This window comes from Prionailurus viverrinus, chromosome D4, assembly GCF_022837055.1.
Source record: "Prionailurus viverrinus isolate Anna chromosome D4, UM_Priviv_1.0, whole genome shotgun sequence".
Lineage (NCBI taxonomy): Eukaryota > Metazoa > Chordata > Mammalia > Carnivora > Felidae > Prionailurus > Prionailurus viverrinus.
In genome coordinates, this window is record NC_062573.1 from 5,600,715 (window position 1) to 5,626,882 (window position 26,168).

Here is a 26,168-nt window from a genome sequence, read left to right on the forward strand (position 1 = left end):
CAGGAAATAAGGAAGATAAATGAATATATTTAGAAACACTACAAAATTAGCTAAATCAAGAATATGGGGAATTGTTTAGAAAAATGATTGTTTCTTCAAAAAATAACTGAATTTTCTCTTGAATTGAAGGGTGGAGGGTGGTGGGGAACAAGTGTAGATTTATTTTTAAAGCCTAAAGGCATATTAACCAAAAGCAGTGTATGGACCTTACTTGGATACTTACTCAAAGAGACCAAGTATAAGAAGAAATTTTGAAGTCCTTACATGTTAGAAATATATAATGGATTATTTAAGGGTGAAACGCCATGTCTGGGATTTTTTTAAAAAAATTTTTTTTTTTCAACGTTTATTTATTTTTGGGACAGAGAGAGACAGAGCATGAGCGGGGGAGGGGCAGAGAGAGAGGGAGACACAGAATCGGAAACAGGCTCCAGGCTCTGAGCCATCAGCCCAGAGCCCGACGCGGGGCTCGAACTCACGGGCCGCGAGATCGTGACCTGGCTGAAGTCGGACGCTTAACCGACTGCGCCACCCAGGCGCCCCAGCCATGTCTGGGATTTACTTCAAAACACTCCAGCCAAAACAAACTAGAAAAGTGGGTAAGAACTGGCAACAGCTATATTATGGGTTCATGTTGTTTCTACTGTTGTGTATGTTTAAAATTTTCCATAATACAAAGTTCAATTGAAAAATAATTTTAAAAATCAACATTTGTATATAATTTAAGAAGGCTGCCTTTGGATATTTCCTCATATTTACCTTACCCAAGAAGCATTAGACTAGGTTATCAAGTATCCTTTGTTCTACAGCGCAACAACAAAAAGACAACACGATGTAAAAAAGTGGATCAAGGGCTTGAATAGACATTTCTCCAAAGAAGATATGCAGATGGCCTTTAAAAAACACATGAGGGGGGGCGCCTGGGTGGCGCAGTCGGTTGGGCGTCCGACTTCAGCCAGGTCACGATCTCGCGGTCCGTGAGTTCGAGCCCCGCGTCGGGCTCTGGGCTGATGGCCCAGAGCCTGGAGCCTGTTTCCGATTCTGTGTCTTCCTCTCTCTCTGCCCCTCCCTCGTTCATGCTCTGTCTCTCTCTGTCCCAAAAATAAATAAATGTTGTTTTAAAAAAAAAAACAAAAAAACAAAAAAAAAACACATGAGGGGACACCTGGATGGCTGTCGATTAAGCGTCTGACTTTGGCTCAGGTCATGATTTTGTGGTTCTTGAGTTTGAGCCCCACATTGGTCTCTGTGCAGACAGCTCAGAACCTGGAGCCTTCTTCAGATTCTGTGTCTCCCTCTCTCTTTGCCCATCCACCACTCATTCTCTGTCTCTCTCACTCTCTAAATCAATAAACACACAAAATTTTTTTTTTAATGGTTAATTTTCTATTACATAAACTTTGCCTCAAATTTTTAAAAAAAGGTACAGTTTTGCTGCTAACTAGTTGTGAACCTTGACACCAGTGCCTCACTTGGAAAAGGAGGGGTTTCAATTTTAATCCAGATTCTAGATGATCTCTCAGCTCTGAAGTCCCACTGTTTTAGTTGAGAACCAATGCATTTTTAACTTTTAATTTTGAAATGATTTCAGATTTACCTTAAAGTTGCAAGAATAGTGCAGAGAATTCTTGTATACTCCTTATCCATATTCATTAATTTTTATTACTTTGTTACATTTATTATATTACTTGCTCTTTTACTCTTTTCTGAGCCATTTGAGAAAAGCTTATATATTTCAGTGCCCCTTTATCCCTTAATATTTCAATGTATTTCCTTAAAATAAGGATACCATCTTAAACAGTAACAGTACCTTCATCAAATTTAGAGAATTTAAGTTACATACCATACTACAATGTAGTTCACATTCCAGTTTTTTCAATTATTCCAAAAATGTCTTTAATGGAATTTATTTTCTTTTAGAATGTTATCACTTACTGTATTTGTCATCTCTTTTTAGTCTTAATCTGGAACCATTCTTTAGCCTTTCTTTGTCTGATGTTAGTATTCTTTCTTTTTTTTATGTTTATTTTTGAGAGAGGGAAAGAGCGTACATACATGGGGGAGGGGCAGAGAGAGAAGGAGACACAGAATCCCAACCAGTCTCTACGCTCTGAGCTGTCAGCACAGAGCCTGACATGGGGCTCGAACCCCTGAGCCATGAGATCATGCCCTGAGCCCATCAGATGCTTAACCAACTGAGCCACCCAGGTGCCCCTGATGTCGGTATTCTTGAAGAATACAGGCAGTTATTTTATTAAAAATTCCTTAATTTGAGTTTGTCTGATGTTCCCTCATGATTAGATTCAGATTATACTATGTTCATCCCGGGCTGGAAAACAACTCAATGCTTTCTTTAGATATTGCATCCAGAGGTTAATATCACTTTAAAATTATATACAAAATTGTTTTGACAGGCAAAGTTAACAGTCTCATGCATTAAATAAAAATTACCGTTTATCATGAGACTCCTATATGTCCTTTACCTTTTGTTTAATATGTCAGAGTATTTCCGTGTATTTTGTAAGTGAGGATTTTTTCTTTGCGCTGTAACATTATCATTATCTAGTTGATTATTAAATACCAACAGAAAATACATTTTAAGTTCTGTTGACTTGTGTTCCAAATGGTTGGTCAGTAGAAATTATATTTTGTTTGATTACTTATTAAGTAAACTGTATTTTTGTATGTGGGATGTCTTCTTTTTATACTAATGAAATACAGACTGTGGATAATGGAGACTGCCATGAACTAATACCCTGATAAGTCTGACAGACATGATATGCGGGTTTTCTCACTTAGCATGAATTCATGTTCCTTACTTCTAGCTATGCAAGAAGAGGCCTTGAAGCTGGTGTTGCTCGCATTAGAAGATGGTTCTGCTCTCTCAAGGAAAGTACTGGTACTTTTTGTTGTTCAAAGACTAGAACCAAGATTTCCTCAGGCATCTAAAACAAGTATTGGTCATGTTGTGCAACTACTGTATCGAGCTTCATGTTTTAAAGTAAGTAGCAACAACCGTCTAGACGTTACATGCCTTTGTGTGAGACAGAGGCTTTCTAGAATGGTCTAGAGGCTCCAGAAATGCAGAATGCTAACAAAAGTTAAAAGGAAACTTTGTTTTCCTTCTGCACCGTTTGTGTCTGTGATACTACCTTTTGGGAATAAACATATGTGAAGTTGTCAGTAACACAAAACAGAGCATAGGGAAATAGTGTGGTAAACTTGATTCTTGCGATAGTGAAAGTAGACTAAAGAAGCCTTAGTCAAATGAATTTACCATCTTAAAAGGGAAAACTACATAGCAGTGCATAAAAGTTGGTAAATGTTTCAACTTCCCATTATTTTATTCCCTGTTGTGGTTAGATTATGACCTTTAATCTGAAGATGGCCTATAATGTTGCCTTCAGGACAAGAGAGTGAAAAGTTGAGTTACTTGCCCCACTCTGCATTTAGGTGGTGTGATTTTTGTGTGTTTTGTTTTGTTTTGGTTGAGATATGTAGAAAATGTAGTTCATTGTCTTACAAACTTTAGGTGGTTACAGGTACCAAGAGAAGTGGAAAGTAGGCTGAATCGTTAAAAGTTTCTGTGTGTTACAAGAGAATAGGTTGCTGGCTGGCTCTTGAGAAAAGCCCAAAGACTTGGAACTGGAAAGGCCCAATGGCTTCTATAAAAGTAAAACATCAAAATTTGAAGCCAAAGCTTATTTAGGCTATTTTGCTGGTTTTAATAGCCCAAGAGTGAAAACAGTAGAGATAGAAAAAAATTTTTTGGAAGACTGCTTAGTTTGAAATAGCAAGTAATTGCTGATAAAAATATGTTCAAATGAACTCACTTAGCTCCACTAATGAGGCTTGGACACTGTCTGCCTGATAGTTACAGTGCTTGATTTTGTGCCCTTAGAGTAACAATAGAAATGAATCTCTGGTTCCTCAAACATTATGCTTTTGGCTATGCAACCAAATTACAGAGATCATTTGTCATCCTGAAGTGACTGACTAGATTCTCACACTCTATTCCTGATTTAATGTGTTTTATTTTGTTTTTTCCTCATAGGTATTATGCGGATTTGTGGTATATGACAGTCCTACATCTACAGTTGCTGCTAATATCTGACATTTGAATAACACTACTGTAGAAAGTGATTTCAATTTTATTCCTTATCTCACCTCACTGCCCTGTAGTTTAGCATGTTAAAGCAGTGTTTGAATTAATTAAAGGGTGTCTTGCTGACTTAACTGCCAAAAGACCTCTCTTGGGTGTCATTTACTCTAGTAAAGTCACCATTGTCAAAGGTCTTTCCTGATTTTATAGGCTTAGAGATGTGAATTTTGTGGATGCATACAGTAGATTCTTTCCTCAGGAACAGAACCACCCTAACCAAGGTCAAATACAATAGATGATGAGTTTTATTAATTTGTAATAAGAAGTGCAACTCTTACGTGACTTAAGTGATCATGTTGTAGATATTGTCCTGCAGAAGAGTATCAAACCTTTGCTTCCTTAGCATGGAATCAGAACAAGGGGAGTTAATGATTCTAGTGTTTGATGCAGTGGTTTCCACCTGAAGATACCCATCAGAATTATCTATGGAGTTTTTAAAAGTATACCATCCCCAGATACTCTGATGTGGTATATTTGATGTGGGATTTGAACATTCATAGATACTTTTTAATTATATGGTCTTCCAAGTCAGGAATTGTGATTACCTGAAATTGTGGTTTTTAATGCTTCCCAGGTGATTTTGATGCATGTTAGTAAGAACTTTAATAGGACCAGGCTCTATTAGCCACCCGTGTCCCTCTTTACTATTCAAATGGATAGAAGCTTTTGCTGCCTAAGAGGCACCTTGTAGCCTACATGGGATTTGGAAGAGTACTAGCATCCTCTGGTTCTTGGGTTTCTTTTTTCTATTTTTTAGGTTGGTAATTCTTTTGTTTCCTTAGTGTTTCTTTAAGTAGGGTTGGGTAGAATATAGATTTTTGTGACTTCTAAGTTATATACTCTATTATACCTAGATTGTATTGATTAGAATTTTGGGTGTCTCAGACTAGTCTATAATGTATTTATGTATTCCCACAGAGAATTGTGAACTGATGCTATTAACTCTAGATGGTAACTTAATTTTCCCATCTTCGTGTTCTTGGGGTCATATTATTGCTGCCTCATGGGCTAGCATAGCAATAGAAATAACCAGTAAGGTGGTCTGGGGATATTTTCATTTTACCAGTGACAAAATCATGATTTTGAACAGTTTGTTTTGTTCAATCTGAGTTTCACAATCTGTACCAGTTCTGGGTCTTCTGAATCCTAGCCAAGTTCCAAATTTTATTGTGCAAGTTTTAGATAAATGTGTATCATTTATTATAGAAATTGTCTAGTCATATACCTGCATGTTTGGATAATTAGTTTCAGTAGGATTATGAAACTCTGTAAACTTTTGAACTAATGTTTTTTAAATCACTTAAGTCAGGTATAAATTAAAGCTGTATAAATACCCTAATGATCATTTTTGTGGTGATAGAAGATTTCTAATATATGTGTACCCGTTGGCTGGACTGAATTGTCACTTGTCTGCTTAAAAGCCTTCCATGGCTTCCCATTCCCTTCAGGATAATATACAAATTTCTCACTGTATTTTATAAGACCCTCTGTGATTCTTCTCCAGCCTGTATCTTAGCCCTTAATTCTCTGTGCTCTTTCATTTTTCTGTTTCACCACTTGCTATCATTCTAGGATTCTGTTTCTCAAGTGGAAGCTTCTATTCATTCTTCAAGACTCATTTCATGCAGCCTTCAAGTCGGGGAAACCTTTTCTGTTGCCCCTTCCTTCTCCCACCAGATTGAATTGCCTTTCCTTTGTGTTGCCATAGAGCATTATAATAGCGCTTATATTATAATTTTCTGTTTACAAGTGTCCTCTATCTGCTGCTCATCTCATTGAAGGAAGGCAAAACTATGTACTAGATTATGCAAGTTCTGCTTTGTTCCAAAAAGAATTTGTGATAAGGACATTATCTTCTTTGAACTTTCTTTTATGTAGTGTATGATATATAGTAGGTACCCCCCAACTCAAACCCTCCCCCAAAAAGAATTGACTGGAGAAGAGGGGAGAGCAGACCAATTCTGATAGGTTTTTTTTTCCTCCTTGTTATTTTTTAGGTTACCAAAAGGGATGAAGACTCTTCCTTGATGCAGCTAAAGGAGGAATTTCGGAGTTATGAAGCATTACGCAGAGAACATGATGCTCAAATTGTTCACATTGCTATGGAAGCAGGACTCCGCATTTCACCTGAGCAGTGGTCCTCACTTCTGTATGGTGACTTGGCACATAAATCACACATGCAGTCTATCATTGATAAGGTTTGTGAAATTAGTGATGCTTGTTTTAGATCATTGCTGTTCCATTGAAGAGCATTGCAATCTTCTGAAGGGAGTGAAGAGACAACTAGTTAAGAGATTTGTATGTTTTTAAATATTAGGCTTTTTTTTTTTTAAGTCTATTTATTTTGAGAGAGAGAGAGAGAGCGCATGTGTACAAACACATGTGGGGAGGGGCAGAGAGAGAGAATCCCAAGCAGGCTCCACACTGTCAGCGTGTAGCCCAGCTCCAGGCTTGAACTCAAGAACCGTGAGACGATGATCTGAGTCAAAATCAAGAGTTGGATGCTTAACCAACTGAGCTACCCAGGCACCTCAAACATGAGCTCTTTAAATTATTTTATCTTTATTTCTTTTTACAGTGTTTTTAACTTTCAGAATAAACCAAGGAAGGCTATAGGGAACCAAATACAGGATATTAACATAAAAGAAGCTGACTTACAAAGTTTGTTATTTGCCTGTATTCTGACCCCAGAGAGCTAATACAACTTATAAATAAGTTTTCTGAGTGTCTAATGATGAAGTTCATAGGGCAGATTCTGAGGTGAAAATTTCATTCATCACTGATACTCCTACTATGGAATCTGAAGACACTTGAAAACCTGTTTAGTATGTTGGCTAAAAGAAGCATTCAGATATAAATGTGTCATAAGAACCAGAGTAAAAGCCATTCTGTTTTCTGTTTGTTAGCTGCAGTCTCCAGAATCATTTGCAAAGAGTGTCCAGGAATTGACAATTGTTTTGCAACGAACAGGTGACCCAGCTAACTTAAATAGACTGAGGCCTCATTTAGAGCTTCTTGCAAACATAGACCCTAATCCAGGTATGTGGAAAAATACCCAATTGCTTATACTTCTACTACCTTTGAGGTAAACAACACAAAAGAATTACTGCTAACAAAATCTCCCTCATTCCCTTGGTGGCTTTTTGTAGATGCTGTTTCACCAACTTGGGAGCAGCTAGAAAATGCAATGGTAGCTGTTAAAACAGTGGTTCATGGCCTTGTGGACTTCATACAAAATTATAGTAGAAAAGGCCATGAGACACCTCAGGTAAGCATCTTCATTGCACTTCTGATTGCTTTTATCTCTAATAGAGGTTCATCCTGAACAACTTGAACAAGGTTAATAGACTTCTTATGTGACTCCTATCTCTGTTCTTTTGGGAGAAACTCAAATTTTAGTACATCTGATAAGTAGTTAATAGCATAGCACCCAAATGTTTTTGGCCAAGTATAGATATTTGATTTCTTCCAGGCATTTTGTTTCTTTTCTAATGTAGGGAAATTGTCACTTTTTTCTCCATTGCTCTCATATGAATGAGTTTCTATTTGTAAATATGTGGAATTTGAATTTTTAAAATATTTGCAGTGTACATGAGAAGGAGTTTATGTTTAAGGTAGAATCTCTTTTATTCTAATAATGATGTCCATTTATTACGTTACTGTGAGTCATTTCCTATGTTATTTTACGTACGTTATTTCTAATCCTCACAGCAAGATAATTGCTGTTCCCAAGCTGAAATTTAAAGAGATTAAATAACATATCTAAGGTCATGGTGGCAGTAAGTGACAGAGCTGAGATCAGATCTACTCCAAAGTGATCTTTCCACTCTTCTAGCCTTATTCTACTAGAAAACATTATAATATTGAAATGTTAACTGGAAGAGAAATGTTTTCTCTTTTTATTTATTCAAAAAAATTTTTTAATGTTTATTTATTTTTGAGAGACAGAGAGAGACAGCATGAGCAAGGGAGGGGCAGAGAGAGAGGGAGACACAGAATCCGAAGCAGGATCCAGGCTCTGAGCTGTCAGCACAGAGCCTGATATGGGGCTTGAATCCACGAACCATGATATCTTGACCTGAGCCAAAGTCAGACGCTTAACTGACTGAGCCACCCATGCACTCCTGTCTTTTTTTTTTCTTTTTAACTTTATTTGTTTTTGAGAGAGCAAGAGAGAGTGTTTGTTTGTGTAGGGGAGGGACCGAAAGAGAGAGAATCCCAAGCAGGCTCTGCTCTGTCAGCACAGAGCCCAATGTGGGCCTCCATCCTACGAACTGTGAGATCATAACCTGAGCTGAAATCAAGAGTTGGGACACTTAACCAACTAAGCCACCTAGGCACCCCAATAAATGTTTTATCTTATTAAGGTCACAGAAATAACAACGGTATCTTAAATTTTGATGCAACTATAGCAGATATGATGGGGTTTTTATACTTTTCCGCATTGTTTTTGTGAACTTAAGCAGCTTCAAGAGTAAGAAGAGTGTTGTACTCTCAAGCTGACAAATAAATTGGTTTCATAAATGTTCACTCTTAGGGGAAATTGTATTCTATCTTTCTTGGGAAAGTTTAAGTGGACAAAGCTTATGGCTTTTTTTTTTTTTTTTTTAAGATTTATTTATTTATTTTGAAGGTGGGGGAGGGGCAGAGAGAGAGGGAGAAAGAATCCCAAGCAAGCTCTGTGTGGCTCAAACTCACGACCTGTGAGGTCATAACCCAAGCAAAGTCAAGAGTCAACGCTTAACTGAGCCACCCAGGTGCCCTGCTTTTTAAATTATTTTGTATCATAATTTTAAAACAGCAATCAATCTATGAGAAAATCTTTTATTTTTGTGGTCATTGTGTTGTCTGACAAATAAATAGACATAACATCTGAACCAGTTTCAGATAATCCTCAGAAGGAATGTCTGAAATACCAATTTAAAGTTACGCTGTGTAATATGTAACAGGAAATGGTGGAATGGCAGTTGTTTCAGCACAAGAATTACTTTTCTGATATGATAAAGAATTAAAGGCGGTAATCATAAAACTCTGAAGTCCCAAGAGTCCTCACTTTTTCACACACTGATTTTCTGTTTTGTAGCCTCAGCCAAACAGCAAATACAAGACTAGCATGTGCCGAGATCTGCGTCAGCAAGGAGGGTGTCCCCGAGGAACAAATTGTACTTTTGCCCATTCTCAGGAAGAGCTTGAAAAGTAAGTTACGAGAATTCTTTTTCATATGGGTTTAATTTTGGGTCATTATGAAAGTGTTCTATGTAGTCTCAAAGTTTCTGGTGAGTTTCAAAAATGTGATTAAGTTCACATTGTAGACTTCTTTATATTGCAAGATAATCTTTTCTTTTGAAACTATAGCGTCTTGCTTCTGGAAGCAAGATTAGCATAAATGACTTAGAACCTTATTTAAGGGTCATACTTTTAATAACCATTATATAGCTGGAATCCATGTTTTTGCTAAGCACCTGTGCAGAAGTACCCTCTGTGCAATCTTATTTGCTCAGGTTCAATTGACGATAACAGCAAAATCCCAGGTAAAACCGTATTGCAGATACATTTTCTTTTTATGACTTTTGGTCTTCTTAATGTTCTTTTTTCTGCATCTTTTCTCCTCTGGGTAATCCTTCTTTCTGTGTCCATTTACTCCACACGTAGAAGTAAATCAATATAAGCTATATTATATATTGTCCAAGTTTTTGTTGTTTTTTAACCAAACATTCATCATTGAGATCTTGCCAAAAAATGGATTCCCGCCTTTCTATTGAATAACTGGCCTGTGTATCAACTCTTAATGGACATCTCCCTTTTGTTTTTAGACACTTTATTTTTTTTTTTTTTTTTTTTTTTTTTAAGTAGGCTTCACACCCAGCGAGGAGCCCAACATGGGGCTTGAACTCATGACCGTGAGATCAAGACCTGAGCTGAGATCAAGAGCCAGACGTTAAACAGACTGAGCCACGCAGGCACCCTGTTTTTACACTTTAAACTTAAGTTGAACTAATTTTCTCCTCCCATACATTCTCTCCCACTTTCCATTCTGCTCTCCCCCAGTGTACCCTGTCCAGCCAGTTACATATACCATGTTAAAGGAATCGTCTTTGTTACCTTTCCCTCACCTGCTTGTCTGAGTCACCAAGGTAGTTCAGTATGTTTGTTTCTGATCTCTTCTTTCCAGCCTTACAGTCCAAGCTATCATCCCTTTTCTCAATCCACCATTGCCTCCTAGTCTTACAGTTATTGTTGCCACCCCACTCCCATTATTCCCCACAAAACGGAGAATTTTATGCATAAGGCTCATTGCAGATAATGAGAACAGGTAGTTTCTCAATTACTCTGTGGATAAAGTTATAAAATCTAGATTGTGGATCCTGGATCATCTGTGTGCCTACCTTTCTGATCTCATCGCACAGTGCTCCTGAATTGTATTCTATGCTCAGGCCACACTTCTCTTCTGTCAGTGCCTGGAATGCACCATGCTCTTCTACATAATGCTCTTCCTTCTGGCCTTGCCTTTGGAGCTTCTCTTTTGCCTACCTTACTCTTCACTTATTCAGGGGGATCCTCCCCTGACAAAGGTTCCTCTTTGTCATACCAATCAAAATTATGATTAACTTACGATAAATTTTAGTGGATGGCAGACTTTTATGTAAAGGTCCAGATAGTAAATATTTTCAGTTTGGTGGATCACATGGTCATCTGTGTCACAGTCACTCAATTCTGCCATTGTAGCAAAAAAGCGACCATTGTGCATAAAATTGGCATGGGTATATACTTTATTTACAACAAACAGGCAACTTTGGCCCCTGGCCTCTATTGACTGCCTTACTATGGAGTACCTTCCATGGACTATATTTATCTTGTTTATTACTTATTACTATTTCCTCAGTTGCTAGCACTGGACCCTGTACATAACGAGCTCCACAGCAGCAGCAATCTGATAGAAGATATGTGTGTGTGCATTAGAAAGAAGAGTAGAAACATGTGTCTCCTCTCTGTTTTTACTCCCTACGGAAGAGCCTGGAGAGGTTGCAAGGGTCCTAAGACAAAAAGACGCTGTTTGCACCCAGTCTAAGCAGCTCTCTCTCTATACAGAGTTTTACATCAGGATGATTTTTGAGGCTCTAGGAAATCTATTGAGCTTGCCCATACTTGAAATAGAGCTTCTTAGCTAAAGTAGAAGTTTTTAGGGGACTTTCTTGGGAGTTGTTAGACTTAAAAAAGTCTGAGGAGGGGCGCCTGGGTGGCTCAGTCACTTAAGCATCCAGCTCTTGATTTCAGCTCAGGTCATGATCTCACAGTTTGTGATTCGAGCTCCCCGTTGCTTGGGACGCTCTCTTTCCATCTTTCTCTTCCCCTTCCCACTCGCATGTGCTCTCTCTGTCTCTCAAAAATAAATATTTAAAAAAAAGAAATAAAGAAAAGTTTATTTAAAAAAAAAGTCAGAAACTGTGATTTCATTGCCTTGCCACCCATAACTGGTGTCCCATCTGAAAATCCATTTTACCTCCTGTACCTTCAAGCTGGCTTTCTACTCTCCATCTCTTGTGCCTACTTTACAATTTTATTATCTCTTGACTGAAATTATATTAGTAGTAAAGAAAAATAATAGCCAAATTAATTGGTCACATTTTTGTGTAATGCTGTTTTTAGTGTTTCACGTGTGTTTACCTAGTTTGTCAATTTTAGTTCTCTACTGGCCTTTTACCTGGCATCTCCTTATGTTCAACCTATTTCATTGCTACCAAGATTTTCTCTTGCAAATAATTGTCTGATCATGTCCACGTATGCTTTAAATTCTTAATTGGTTCCTCAGTATAGCAAAGCATCTAGTCCTAATCTAGCTTTGTAGCCTTACTCCACCTTTTGCAGTCTTTATTTTTTTAAGCTATATCTAGTTAATCACTGTTTACTACTGCACAAATTCTTGCATTCTTCTTTCCCTTGCACGTGTTTTTCCCTTTATCATATGCTTATCTCTTTTCTGTTTGGAGAGCTCCTAGTCATACTCAGAGGTCCTCTTCCTTCTGAGGACTTCTCTGACTTCCAAGCCAGTGTTAGTTGCTTCCTTCACTGTGCTGTTGTAGTGCTCTATACATAGTCACTGTATAATGTCAGTTCTCTTGTCATATTGCAGTTATTTATTTGCACGTGTGTATTTTAATTGGACTTCATTTATCTTATGAGTAATTCATCTTGATATTTTTTGCACATAGCAAGTGTCTGATATGTAAATTCAGTATATTTACGTTGAAAGGACAAATAATCTACAATTCATATTTCTAGCTGGCTTCACATTCTCTGTTGCTGTTTGAAAAAAGAAGAGAAAAAAACAGGATGATACAAAGGATTAAGAAAGTGAGATGTCACTATCCTATTGATTAAAAAATACATGTTGCTATGTATCTCTGAGCTTTTTGAGGGTGGAACCTTTGTCTTAGTTCACATAATACACCAGGAGCTCTGCAAACATTTGTTTTACTTAAATTAATTTTACTCCAGCCTGCTTTCCCTACTGTGCATTTCTCTAACCAAACTAAATATAAATGCCCAACAGTGTCTCCTAAAGTAAATATTTAGGTGACTGTATTTGAGAATGTAGAGTATTAGAATCCTATTTCTAAGAATTGGCTGCATTCTGGAGAATAACAGAAGCCTAGAATCAATCAGCTCAGCAAACATAAAAATGATTGCTAAGTGCTGGGTACTTTTTTGAGGTGCTTCTAGTGAGGAAAGAGGCACAGTAAACACGTAAACACAATTTCAGTTAGTGATACAATGCTATAAAGTCTGAAGTGGAAACAAGCTTGGCAGACTTGGGAACTAGAAGCAAGACCAGTGTGTCTGGAAGATGGAGAATGATAGGGATGACAAAAGATAAGGCTAGAGAGGCAGGCCACATCACACTGGCTTTGATGACCATGGCGAGGAATTTGGAAGACATAACAGGGTTTTATTCAAATGCAACGATGAGATTTTTTAATCTTACATATTTATTTAAGTAAGCTGTATGCCCAGCATGGGGCTGGAACTCACAACCCTGAGATTAAGAGTCTCATGCTCCTCCGACTGAGCCTGTCAGGCATCCCACAACAATGAGATTTTAACTTTGTCTTAGAAATGTCACCCTAGAGTCTGCATGGCTCGAGACCAATGAAATACTATAATGGTTCAGGTACAAGATTGGTAGCTTGGTCCTACAACTATAGTAATGGAAATGATGAAAAGTGGTCAGATTTGGGATATATATTTGATGAACTGATAGGTTGAATGTGGACTATAAAGAAAAGAATCAAGAATGACTCCAGGGTTTGGGATCTGTATAACCAAGTAGTGTTTTAACTTAGATGGGAAATGCTTTTGGAGGTAGAAAATCAGTGGTTAGTTCTTCTCTTGGCCATATGAAGTCAAAGGCTTACTTCCTATTCACGCAACAAATATTTATTGAACACACAGTGTGCACCAGGCACTATATTTTATGCTGAAGATAGGTCAGTCAGAAAGGCAAAAATCCTTGCTCTCATGGGGCTTACTTTGTTGTAGAGAAGATTGACATACAGCAAATAAATACAAAATATAATATCTGGTACTGATTGGTGCTATGAAGAAAAATAACACAAGGTATGGAGAAAGAATGGTTGCGAAAGGGGAGATATTTTAGATGAGGTTGTCTGGGAAGGGATATCAGAGGATATGGCATGTAAGCAGACACCTGAATGAAGTGATGGTGCACTAGAATAAAAAAGATCATTATAGGAGTGAAGTCTTTGGAAAGGCAGATATGCTTGGGACCTGGGGCACAAGTGGAGAGATTGGACCTCGTTAGAACCCCAGTGGCAGGATTGACCTGAGTTAAGAGCAGGAGCTCTTCATCTCTTTTTAGGAGGAGGATGTAGTTACAGGTCAGGAAGCTTCCTGGAATTGGTGAAAGAAGTAAGTCTCCTCTGGCTTCATCTGTTTTGTCTGTCAAGTGGGAGGCAATGTCATCAGCAGTGGAGGTAGAAAGGATGTTAGAGATGGGAAAGGGAATTTAGTAGAGAAGTGTGTTAGTGTATTGCTTGGCCATTTTAAATAATTGATCAGAATTTTGAAGAGAGTCTAGAGAGCATGATAGCATGGTTTTTCTCCACCAATGTTCAGCTGCCTGGAAGCAGGCACAGAGTAAGAGAATATGTGAAGAACTGGATTAGGGTTTTACCAGGAGTTCAACACAGGGAGTGGGCCAAGGGAGTTGAAGTATTTATAAGGGAGGGACAAAGGGTGGATAGTGGATTCTAAGCTGAGTAAGGCAAGGAGTGAGGACTTGACGGAGCTCAAAAGGTGATTTTAAAAGAATAAGGAAGTAATTGGCATTTTCAAATGTGAGGTCTGGATTTGAAGTCCAAGTCTTTAGCTGCCTAGATGCTAGGAGCCCAGTATGTACTGCTATTTGCCACATATTTTACCTCCTTTAGTTAAGGTTTTACTTCTTACAACTCCTTATCTTTTAAGGTACTTGCAATTAAAATTTTATTTTTTGCCTGCCAGAGTAATCTTAAAGGTAGCTGAGATTTGTCCTTTGAGGATGGAAAGCAAAGAGCAGCTGGCTATTTTGTATAAGAACCTTTGAGGTGAAAAATGAAGAGCAGGTTTCAGAGAGCATGTTGAGGAAAACACAGGCCCCTCCATGCCAGCAAAATGCCTTTCTAAAATATAGGTCTACTCATACCCGTCCTTCTTAAAGAAGTAATCAGTGGCCAGATCAATGAAACCAGAAGCTGGTTCTTTGAAAGAATTGACAAAAATGATAAAGATGTAGCCAGTTTGATCAGAAAGAAAAAGGAAAGGACCCAAATAAATTAAGGATAAAAGACAAAAGATCACAACCAGCACAGCAGAAATAAAAACAATACTAAGACAATATTATGAGCAATTATTTGCCAATAAAATGGGCAATCTGGAAGAAATGGACAAATTCCTAGAAACATATAAACTACCAAAACTGAAACAGGAAGAAATAGAAAATTTGAACAGACCCATAACCAGTAAAGAAATCGACTTAGTAATCAAAAGTCTTCCAAAAAACAGGAGTCCAGGGCCAGATGGCTTTCCAGGGGAATTCTACCAAACATTTAAGGAAGAGTTAACACCTATTCTCTTGAAGCTGTTCCAAAAAAATAGAAGTGGAAGGAAAACTCCCAAACTCTTTTTATGAAGCCAGCATTACCTTGGTTCTGAAACCAAAGTCCCCACTAAAAAGAAAAGTGTAGATGAATTTCCCTGATGAACATGGATACAGAAGTCCTCAACAAGATACTAGCCAACTGGATCCAAGAATACGTGAAAAAAATTACTCACCCTGATCAAGTGGGATTTATACCTGGGATGCAGGACTGGTTCAACATCCACAAAGCAATCAGTGTGATTCATCACATCAATAAAAGAAAGGACAAGAACCACATGATCCTCTCAATAGATGCAGAGAAAGCATTTGACAAAATACAGCATCCTTTCTTGATAAAAGACCTCAAGAAAGTAGGGGTAGAAGGATCATACCTCAAGATCATAAAAGCCATATATATGAAAGACCCAACACTAATACCATCCTCAATGGGGAAAAACTGACAGCTTTACCCCAAAGGTCAGGAACAAGACAAGGATGTCCACTCTCACCACTGTTATTCAACATAATATTGGAAATCTTAGCCTCAGCAGTCAGACGATACAAAGAAATAAAAGGCATCCAAATCAGCCAGGAGGAGGTCAAACTTCCACTCTTCACAGATGACATGATACTCTATACGGAAAACCCAAAAGATTCCACCAAAACACTGCTAGAATTGATTCATGAATTCAGCAAAGTCGCAGGATGTAAAATCAATGCACAGAAATCGGTTGCATTCCTATACACCAACAATGAAGCAACAGAGAAATCAAGGAATTGATCCCATTTACAATTGTACCAATTGTATATAGGAATAAATCTAACCAAAGAGGTGAAAAATCTATATACTGAAAACTATAGAGAGCTTATGAAAGAAATTGGAGAAGACACACACAAAAAATGGAAAAATATTCCATGCTTTTGGATAGGAAGAACAAATATTGTTAAAATGTCAATACTACCCAAACCAATCTACATAGTCAGTGCAGTACCTATCAAAATAACACCAGCATTCTTCACAGAGCTAGAACAAACAATCCTAAAATTTGTATGGAACCAGAAAAGACCCCAAATCGCCAAAGCAATCTTGAAAAAGAAAATCAAAGCAGGAGGCATCACAATCCCAGACTTCAAGCTGTGTTACAAAGCTGTAATCATTAAGACAGTATGGTACTCACACAAAAACAGACACTCAGATCAGTGGAACAGAATAGAGAACCCAGAAATGGACCCACAAACATATGGCCAACTAATCTTTGACAAAGCAGAACAGAATATCCAATGGACTAAAGACAGTCTCTTCAGCAAGTGGTGCTGGGAAACCTGGATGGCAACATGCAGAAGAATGAACCTGGATCACTTTCTTACACCATACACAAAAATAAACTCAAAATGGATGAAAGACCTAAACATAAGACAGGAAGCCTTCAAAATCCTCGAGGAGAAAGCAGGCAAAATCCTCTGATCTTGGCCGCAGCAGCTTCTTACAACACGTCTCTGGGAGTAAGGGAAACAAAAGCAAAAATGAATTATTGGGACCTTATCAAAATGAAAAGCTTCTGCACAGCAAACGAAACAATCAGCAAAACTAAAAGTCATCCAATGGAATGGGAGAAGATATTTGCAAATGACATACCAGATAAAGGGTTAGTATCCAGAATCTATAAAGAACTTATCAAACTTAACATCTGAAAAACAATCCAGTGAAGAAATGGGCAAAAGACATGAATAGACACTTCTCCAAAGAAGATACCCAGATGGCCAACCGACACATGAAAAAATGCTCAACATCACTCATCATCAGGGAAATACAAATAAAGCCACAGTGGGATACCACCTCACACTTGTCAGAATGGCTAACAATAACTAGGCAACAACAGATGTTGGCGAGGATGCGGAGAAAGAGGATCTCTTTTGCACTGCTGGTGGGAATGCAAACTGGTGCAGCCACTCTGGGAAACAGTATGGAGGTTCCTCAAAAAATTAAAAATAGAACTATCCTACAAGCCAGCAATTGCACTACTAGGTATTTATCCAAGAGATACAGGTGTGCTGTTTCAGAGGGGCAAATGCACTCCAATGTTTATAGCAGTGCTATTGACAATAGCCAAAGTATGGAAAGAGCCCAAATGTCCACTGATGGATGAATGGATAAAGAAGATGTGGTGTGTGTGTGTGTGTGTGTGTGTGTGTGTGTGTGTGTAATGGGAGTATCACTCGGCAATCAAAAAGAATGAAATCTTGCCATTTGCAACTATGTGGATGGAACTAGAGGGTATTATGCTAAGCGAAATTAGAGAAAGAAATATCATATGACTTCAGTCATGTAAGGACTTTAAGATATAGAACAGATGAACATATGGGAAGGGAAGCAAAAATAATATAAAAACAAGGAGGGGGACAAGACATAAGAGACTCTTAAATACAGAGAACAGAGGGTTACTGGAGGGGTTGTGGGAGGGGGGATGGGCTAAGTGGGTAGGGGCATTAAGGAATCTACTCCTGAAATCGTTGTTGCACTATATGCTAACTAACTTGGATGTATTTAAAAATAAATAAATTAAGCAAATAAATAAATAAATAAAAAGGAAAAAAAAAGTAGTCAGTCGCTCTCCAGAATCTCTTAAGATGACTTATATAAACTGACCATAACCTGTTGTCTTTTTTTAACTTTGTGTTCAGTCACTTCATCCTCAGCCAGTCTGATCTGGGGACACTTCTCTTTTATTGAGCTCCACCTGCCTCTGTCAGTGTGTGTGTGTGTGTGTGTGTGTGTGTGAGAGAGAGAGAGAGAGAGAGAGAGAGAGAAAGAGAGGGAGGGAGGGAGGGAGGGAGGGAGGGAGGAGATGTGCACGAGAGAGAGGGAGAGCAGGAGAGAGGGGAGATGGAGACTAGCGGGATTGAATAATGAGGTTGTTTATAGATACCGAGGGACTGAAAGGGAGACTATTGTGAAGGCATTGCTCATCACTAACACTATTTATATTTAATTACCTTTTGTTTGATTATAACATTAATATCAGATTAATTTAGGCATATGTAATTATGGCTCCAAATGTGTGTAAACTTTTTGTTCATGTAACAACAGTTGTTCACCACTTTAAAGTTTTGGAACCTTGACTAGGACTACATTATAATGAAGTTTTTGTTGTACAAGTGGAAACAGATTTTCTTAAATGGAGTCCCAAGATCAAATTGCTTTATGTATTGAAAGTGTTATACCTGACCACCATAAATAAAACTATGAATTCAATATCAGAAAATTCTGTTCTTAATCCAAATGCTTTTTACATTAGGCATAAACTAATCTGGTGTAGTGTTTAAGAACGAGTTTTGGTTTTATAATTTTTTTAATTTATATAATGCTCTAACATTTGGTAACAACAGAATTTTGTCAACTCTTGCATACCTTTCTTCTTCATTCTACATTCCTAAATAGATTTGGTATGGTTCCTTTCATTTTTACATAGTGTACTTTTTATTGCAATTATACAAAATTTTCAAAAGGGTCTCTTCCCATTCACTCATCAAGCTTCTTTGATACATGTGTATTTTGCGTGCTACATTAATTACATGTCTACGTGTGTGTGTGTGTGTGTGTGTGTGTGTGTTTTCATGTGACACCTAACAGCAGAGTTTGGTGTAGACTGTATTTGATATTTAGCTGATGAAACTTTTTTTCAAAGCTATTTCCTCCTTATTTAAATCTTTTCCCGTTGTCTTCCCCCCCCCCCCCCCCTTCCAGGGTAAATTTAGTGCAATATTCACCAATATATGTTGATTGTTTTTGAAACAGGTATCGATTAAGGAACAAAAAGATCAATGCAACTGTAAGAACATTTCCTCTTCTAAATAAAGTTGGTGTAAACAACACTGTCACAACCACAGCCGGAAATGTCATTTCTGTCATAGGAAGTACTGAAACAACGGGGAAAATTGTTCCAAGTACAAATGGAATTTCAAATGCAGAAAACAGTGTTTCCCAGCTAATCCCACGTAGTACTGACAGTACTTTAAGAGCTCTGGAGACTGTGAAGAAAGTGGGGAAGGTTGGCACTAATGGTCAGAACGCAACTGGGCCTTCTGCAGAGTCTGTAACTGAAAAGTAAGTATTAGGTAAAAATGGTTACTGTGAGTTACTCAGCCTTTTGAGAAATGACTGAGTATTTTAATTTATCCTAAGTGAAAGGAACTAATCAGAATTTTTAATGCATAATCTTCACCTAGTGGAAAAAGCACTTGAATCCCCCAAAATTTGAGTTTTAGTCCTGGCTCTGCAGTTGAAAAGCTCTGTGATCTTAGAAAGTCAATTCAGCTCTGGGTTTTGTTTTCCTTGACTGTAAACTGAAGAGTTTGGACCAGACTTGGGTTTTTTCCACACTTAGATCTTTGAACTTTAGAATCGTATACAGAGGGGTACCAGAAAGGGGCTAAATAGAAACCTCAGCAAGGTGAGATTCTAAGCCTCCAGCCTCTGCTTCACTCAGAACAGTCTATTCTATATTCTTTAATGATGTGTAGTAGCTAAGAGGGGGCTCTTGGGAGGCAAACTCCCTGGGTTCAAATTCTGGCTCACTGTTTTCTAGCTGTTTGAACTTAGGCCAGTTAATCTGTCTCCCTCAATTTACTCATCCACAAAATTCATACAGTAATAGTAACTACTACACAGGTTGGTTGCACAGATTAAGTGAATCACTATTGCAGTGTGCATTGAACAGTACCTCAATATCTTGTTGTTATTATTACCAATATTTTCAGGTTTCAGCATAAGGAAGGGTTTTGGTTCTTTAAGAAAAAAGTTTTAAAACTTTCTGACCATCTGAGTTACTTACACCTCAGAAATCTCATGCTTTGGTATTGTTTTAGGGTCTCAGTTAAATCATGTTCCGATTTTGTTGCCCCTGAATAGTCGGTCAGCATTTATTATATGCCTTCTAGGAACAAAGTATTATGCTAGTAATTTCATATAATAAACAGTGGGTAGGTAAGCAATTATATTCTTTATTTCTGCGGTTAGCATATGATAGGAGGATTTGTTTATTGGAGGATCCTTACAGTTTTCCCTGGGAGAGATTTTTAGAAATGACATGTCAGAGAACATTGTCTAGTTAGCAAATGGTATTTGAACATTCATTCTGAGCTATGTTCTTGTCACACTTGAAAATACAGGACATGTATAAGATCTCTTTCCCTTTAAGAAACTTACGAGAGTATAGTTGTGGAGACAGCATTTACACAAATGAAGCAAAATTGGAATTGGATGAAAGAACAGGAATATTTTATATTGCTGGGAAAAATATGGTGGATTTCAGAAAAAGAAACAGCATAATATGGGTCAAATTTGTTGGTAATTATTTGGAATATTGAAGAGACCAGCCTTTTAGAACAGCAAGTTTATGTTAGGGACTGGTTAAAATAAGATTAGATAGGTAGGTTGCACCAGATTATGGAGACCTTGTGTTACATATATGTTTAGAAAATGAGCTTTTGAAGGTTTTTGGCAAGGTCACCTAGAACTGTTTTATATCCATACGAGTGGAATGTATTCAGCCGTAAAAAAAAAAAAAAAGGAGTAAATACTAATACATACTACAGTCAATGTGGATGAATCTCGAAACTGTTAAGTGAAAGAAGCTAGATACAAAAGGCCATATATTACAGAGTTCTATTTATGGTAGTGTCCAGAATAGGCAAATCCAGAGAGACAGAAAGTAGATGAGTAGTTGCCAGGGGCTGTGGAGTGAATGCTAATGAGTAGAGATTTCTCTCAGGGCTGATGAAGGTGTTTCAGAATGAGGTAGTGGTGATGGTTGTTGCACAACCTTGTGAATATACCAAAACTCACTGAATTATACACCTTAAAAAGTAAATCCTATCCCAATTTTTTTTTTTAATTATAGACTAAGGGAACAACTTGAAAAAATAAATCATTAATTCATTCAAAAATTAGGGATCTTCTATGTGCCCAACACCAGCCAGCTGGTAGCAGTAATGAAAATGAACTAAATAATACTACTCCCTGCCTCTGAGGGTCTTACAGTGTGGTTTGGAGGCAGACGTAAACAGATACTATATAATACGTTCTGATAGGTACTATAATGGAGTTGTGTTCCAAGTGTTATTGGAACACAAAAAGTAATAATATTCTATAGGGAGTTATTATGAAAGACTCCCTAGAGGTAAAATGAGCCCAGGAAGACCTGAGGTAGTTCCAAAAGTATGGATAGTTGGGAAGGAAAGATCTTGCCAGGACAGGAAGCAGCCCTGGCAAAATCAGGTAGGCAGGAGAGGGGTGCTGCAAAGGAGAGCCTGGAATCCTGAGAGCCATGTAGGCTACAGCTGTAGTAATCTAGCTGTCTGTCTGGAATGTAGCTGAAGGTTAGCTTTTTCCTTAGTCTCATTTTTGTGGATAGCTTGCATGATCACATGAGGCTATGAATCTTGTCATGGATTTTGATGCCTTTTCGCTGACAAGTCTAGAAATTTGCCATTTCTTTTTATGTTTATTTTTGAGAGAGAGAGAAAAAGTGTGAGTGGGGAAGGGATGGGTGGGGGGAGACAGTATCTGAAGGGGGCTCTGCTGACAGCAGACAGCCTGATGTGGGGGCTCAAACTCACGAACCACAAGATCATGACCTGAGCCAAAGTTGGACGTTTAACCAACTGAGCCACCCAGGTGCCCCCTAAGGTTTGCCATTTTAAAGTACTTATCCCAATTTGACAGTATATAACCTTTTGATATGGAAGGACCAGATGATCTATGTAAAGCATGTAGCATAGAGCCTGGAATGTGCTCAGTAATTGCTCGATAAGAGTTATATTACTGTTACAAGGAAATCCTAATTATTTTCCTTGTTGCCTTTATTTAAGTTCAAAGAATAAATATAGCCCTAAAATATCTTTAAACTGTAAGTCAGTAAATTTGTATCTGCTATTATTACCCACAGTTCCTTAGTTATTTCCATTTTACACATAAAAGTAAACATCTGCTAGACTAATCTGCTGTGCTAGACTTAAAAGCAGCCCATACTTGTTTGTATTCTAGCTTTAAAAGGGCTTCTCTAGTTTGAGAAAAACCCTTTAATCTACTTGGGATGCAACATATTGAGTTCCTGCATCATTAACAAGTTCTTTTTCTGGAGTCACCACATATCTAAGCTCTGCCAAAGTTTGACTTCTCAGTAGGGCATAAGAAAGACGTGGTGAGATCCTCTGGAGCTGATTGCCTGGTGACTCAACAAAGAAAATCCCTGGTTAAAAAAGATAAAAAGTTTGGTTATTTTGCATCAATTGAATGAGTAACCATATATTGGCGTTTCACTCATCCACTCTGTTATGTGGCAGGAACTATTTCATTTTTTCAACAGATATTTTTACTGAATGACTACTGTATGCCAGGAATTCTTCTAGATGTAACAGTTAGCTTTTCTAGATGTAACTTTGGATAGACAGCAGTTAACAAAATGGACAAAAATGGCCTTTTCTCAAGGAGTTTACATTTTAATCCATCTATCTCTTAATAGAACAGTCCTTCTTTTACATGTCTGTCGTCTTTGTCCCAGAGAATTCTGGTAGACTACAGTGGGCTCTTGAACAATACAGGGATAGGGGACACTTTTGACTTCCTCAAAATGTAGCTACTCATAGCCTACTATTGACCAGAGGCCTTACTGATAACATATTATCAATTATAATACACATATTCTGTAGGTTGTATGTACTGTATATCGTATTCTTGCTGTCAAGTTAGCTAGAGAAAAGAAAATGTCATCAATAAAATACAAGGAGGGGCGCCCTGGCTGGTTTAGTCCGCAGAGCATGGGACTCTTGATCTAGGGGATGTGAATTTGAGCCTCATGTTGGGGGTTGAGTTTACTTAAAACAACAACAACAAAAAGATATTTTAAAAAAGAAAATACATTTACAGTACTATTCATTGAAAAAAGTCTGCATATAAATGGACCCATGCAGTTCAAACCTGTGTTGTTCAAGGGTTAACTGTAGTTATTGAACAATAAATTTAAGGGTGAACCTGTTGAATAGGACTTTTTAAAAAATTTTTTAAATGTTTATTTTTGAGAGAGAGAAAGAGAGGGACAGAGCATGAGTGAGGAGGGACAGAGAGAGAGAGAGAGAGAGAGAGAGAGAGAAAGAGAATCCAAAGCAGGCTCCAGGCTTTGAGCTGTCAGCACAGAGCCTGATGCAGGGCTCGAACCCACGAGCTGTGAGATCATGACCTGAGCCAAAGTCCGACGCTTAACCGACTGAGCCACCCATGCGCCCTGAATAGAAATTTTTTTTTTTTTAATTTCCACTAGGAAAAATCTTTGTTTATACAATGAGTAAAAAGGGATTGATGGATCACATTAGTGCCTGGGCTTTGTTTGCATTCTTTTTACCCTTGCCAGAATATGAGATCTGTTACTACAATCCTGTGAATCAGCAGTGTAGGGTGGCAATGAAATTATTTGTCACTATGGAAATACCTAAATTTTCTCTATTAGTGGTTTCACTATATAATTTTATGAAAAATTCCTACTGAGGAAGACAGCAGTTACAGACAGTAATTTATTCTTTGTTTTTGATAAATTATCTCTCCAGTAAAATTGGCTCTCCACCCAAGACTCCTGTAAGTAATGTAGCGGCTACCTCAGCTGGGCCTTCTAATGTTGGAACAGAGCTGAATTCTGTGCCTCCAAAATCCAGCGCATTTATAACTAGAGTACCAGTATATCCTCAGCATTCTGAAAACATTCAGTATTTTCAAGATCCAAGGACTCCGATACCTTTCGAAGTCCCACAGTACCCCCAGACAGGTAAGTAATTTTAGGCAATTCTAAGAAAGAAAAGAAACTAATATATATTGTCCTTAGATACATAAGTGAATCACTTATATCTAGAATATCTATATTAAGAAATTAATCTTTTGGACTATATAACCCTTAAGTTTTCTTCCTGCCCTAAGAATTAATGATTCTGCATGCCAATAGTTTTAAGATTCTCCTTCCTTTACGTCAAATACAGAGTCCATGGATGAGCTTCAGGGAGTTCTGTGAATCCCTTGAAATAGTTTGTGGAATGTTTGGTTTATATATACTTAATGTATAATTTTGGAAAGACAATACACAACTTATATAGATTTTGAAAGGGGTTTTTACCTCTGCTCCCCCAAAGCTATGAATCGATAATGTAACTGATTACTTAATCCAAAACCTGTGGCAGTAGATGCCCTAGAAGGAAACTTACCAGCCATCTCTTAATAGCCTGTCTTGTGTTTTTGAGAAGCAGTTTAACATAGGAGTTCATATAGTAGTGTAGTGTCTGTCTAAAGCAGGAGTAACTAAGGTTCAAAGTTTATTTTCTTTTCCCACATTAAAAGCTGGTTTAGAGTTAAATCATTGTACAATGTTGGATTTTACTAAGATTACATTAAATATTCCTTTTTCTAATTTTTAAGGATACTACCCACCACCTCCAACGGTACCAGCTGGTGTGGCTCCCTGTGTTCCTCGCTTTGTGAGATCCAATAATGTTCCAGAGTCCTCCCTCCCACCTGCTTCTATGCCATATGCCGATCATTACAGTACATTTTCCCCTCGAGATCGAATGAATTCTTCTCCTTACCAACCTCCTCCTCCACAGCCGTATGGACCAGTTCCGCCAGTACCTTCTGGAATGTATGCTCCTGTGTACGACAGCAGGCGCATCTGGCGCCCACCTATGTACCAACGAGATGACATTATTAGAAGTAATTCTTTACCTCCAATGGATGTGATGCACTCGTCTGTTTATCAGACGTCTTTGCGGGAAAGATATAACTCATTAGATGGGTACTATTCAGTGGCTTGCCAGCCACCAAGTGAGCCAAGGACAAGTGTGCCTTTACCAAGGGTAAGTGACAGTGGAAATAGGACTGCTACTGTAGTGTAGTGGGTAAAGAGCCCACTGTCAGACTTGGTGTCCTACCACCCAGGTATGGGTTTCTAGCTCCTCCAGTTAGAAATTGTGTGACTTACAGAAGTTACTATATGTTCTGTACATCAGGTTTTTCATGTTTGGTGGCAATAATGGTACCTACCTCATAAGGCTGTTGTGAGGATTAAATCAGAAAAACAAAGCCCTTGGAACTGGACCTGATACATATTAATGCTCAATAAATGTTATGCTTGGATAGGAAACTGATGGGAAGGTATAGAGAAATCTCCAAAATACAAGGACAGGGCCTATTTTCAATATCCCCACATAGATACAAATGACTTCTCTAAACCAGAAAACTGAGTGCTCACTTGACTAAACATTAATCCTTTCATTTAAATGTGTGGAGAATAGGCTAAGGTGACTTCCCTGCTGTATTTTTTTGTCCCAACAATATAATAAACTGTTTACGTTATTTCCACAGGAAATAGACAAGTTTATTTACTGCTCCCTAGATGATTAAGATTGTTTCTTTTATCCCCCCTTAGGAACCTTGTGGTCATTTGAAGACCAGTTGCGAGGAGCAGATAAGAAGAAAGCCAGAGCAGTGGGCACAGTACCACTCTCAGAAAGCACCTCTTGTCTCTTCAACTCTTCCTGTGGCAACACAGTCACCAACACCACCTTCTCCTCTATTCAGTGTAGACTTTCGCACTGATGTAAGAAAGGTCTTCATCATTTGATGTTGCAAGGATAGGTCAAACACCCGACTTCAGAGCACTCTTTCCAACCAGGGTTAGCTGTGTTGGGTATTTTGCAGCGGTTTAGTGTGAAGTTGAGTCACGTAGTTCAGTGAACATTGAGTTTGTGAGAAGCACTACAGTTAGGCATTGTGAGACTCTGAAGACCATTAAGTTTTTAATGGTCTTAAGACCTGTTCCGCCAAGAATTGAA

General features: G+C 38.0%; 1 protein-coding gene and 1 non-coding gene across 5 annotated transcripts in view; both read left to right on the top strand.

Moving 5' to 3' along the window:
• RC3H2 (ring finger and CCCH-type domains 2) overlaps positions 1-26,168 on the top strand; it is a 53,215-nt gene that overhangs the window by 16,522 nt on the left and 10,525 nt on the right. For 3 of the 4 annotated variants that reach the window (XM_047829588.1, XM_047829589.1, XM_047829591.1), the window contains exons 5-13: positions 2,826-3,001; positions 6,160-6,360; positions 7,069-7,201; positions 7,312-7,430; positions 9,246-9,358; positions 19,096-19,404; positions 23,901-24,115; positions 24,757-25,190; positions 25,763-25,933. In XM_047829588.1, coding sequence (XP_047685544.1) covers positions 2,826-3,001; positions 6,160-6,360; positions 7,069-7,201; positions 7,312-7,430; positions 9,246-9,358; positions 19,096-19,404; positions 23,901-24,115; positions 24,757-25,190; positions 25,763-25,933 — 1,871 coding nt within the window. The remainder of the gene's footprint in view (positions 1-2,825; positions 3,002-6,159; positions 6,361-7,068; positions 7,202-7,311; positions 7,431-9,245; positions 9,359-19,095; positions 19,405-23,900; positions 24,116-24,756; positions 25,191-25,762; positions 25,934-26,168) is intronic. The other variant, XM_047829590.1, reaches the window with a different exon arrangement.
• Positions 6,872-6,982, top strand: LOC125151052 (small nucleolar RNA SNORD90). The gene has a single exon (XR_007146611.1). It is a non-coding gene; the product is annotated as a small nucleolar RNA SNORD90 (small nucleolar RNA).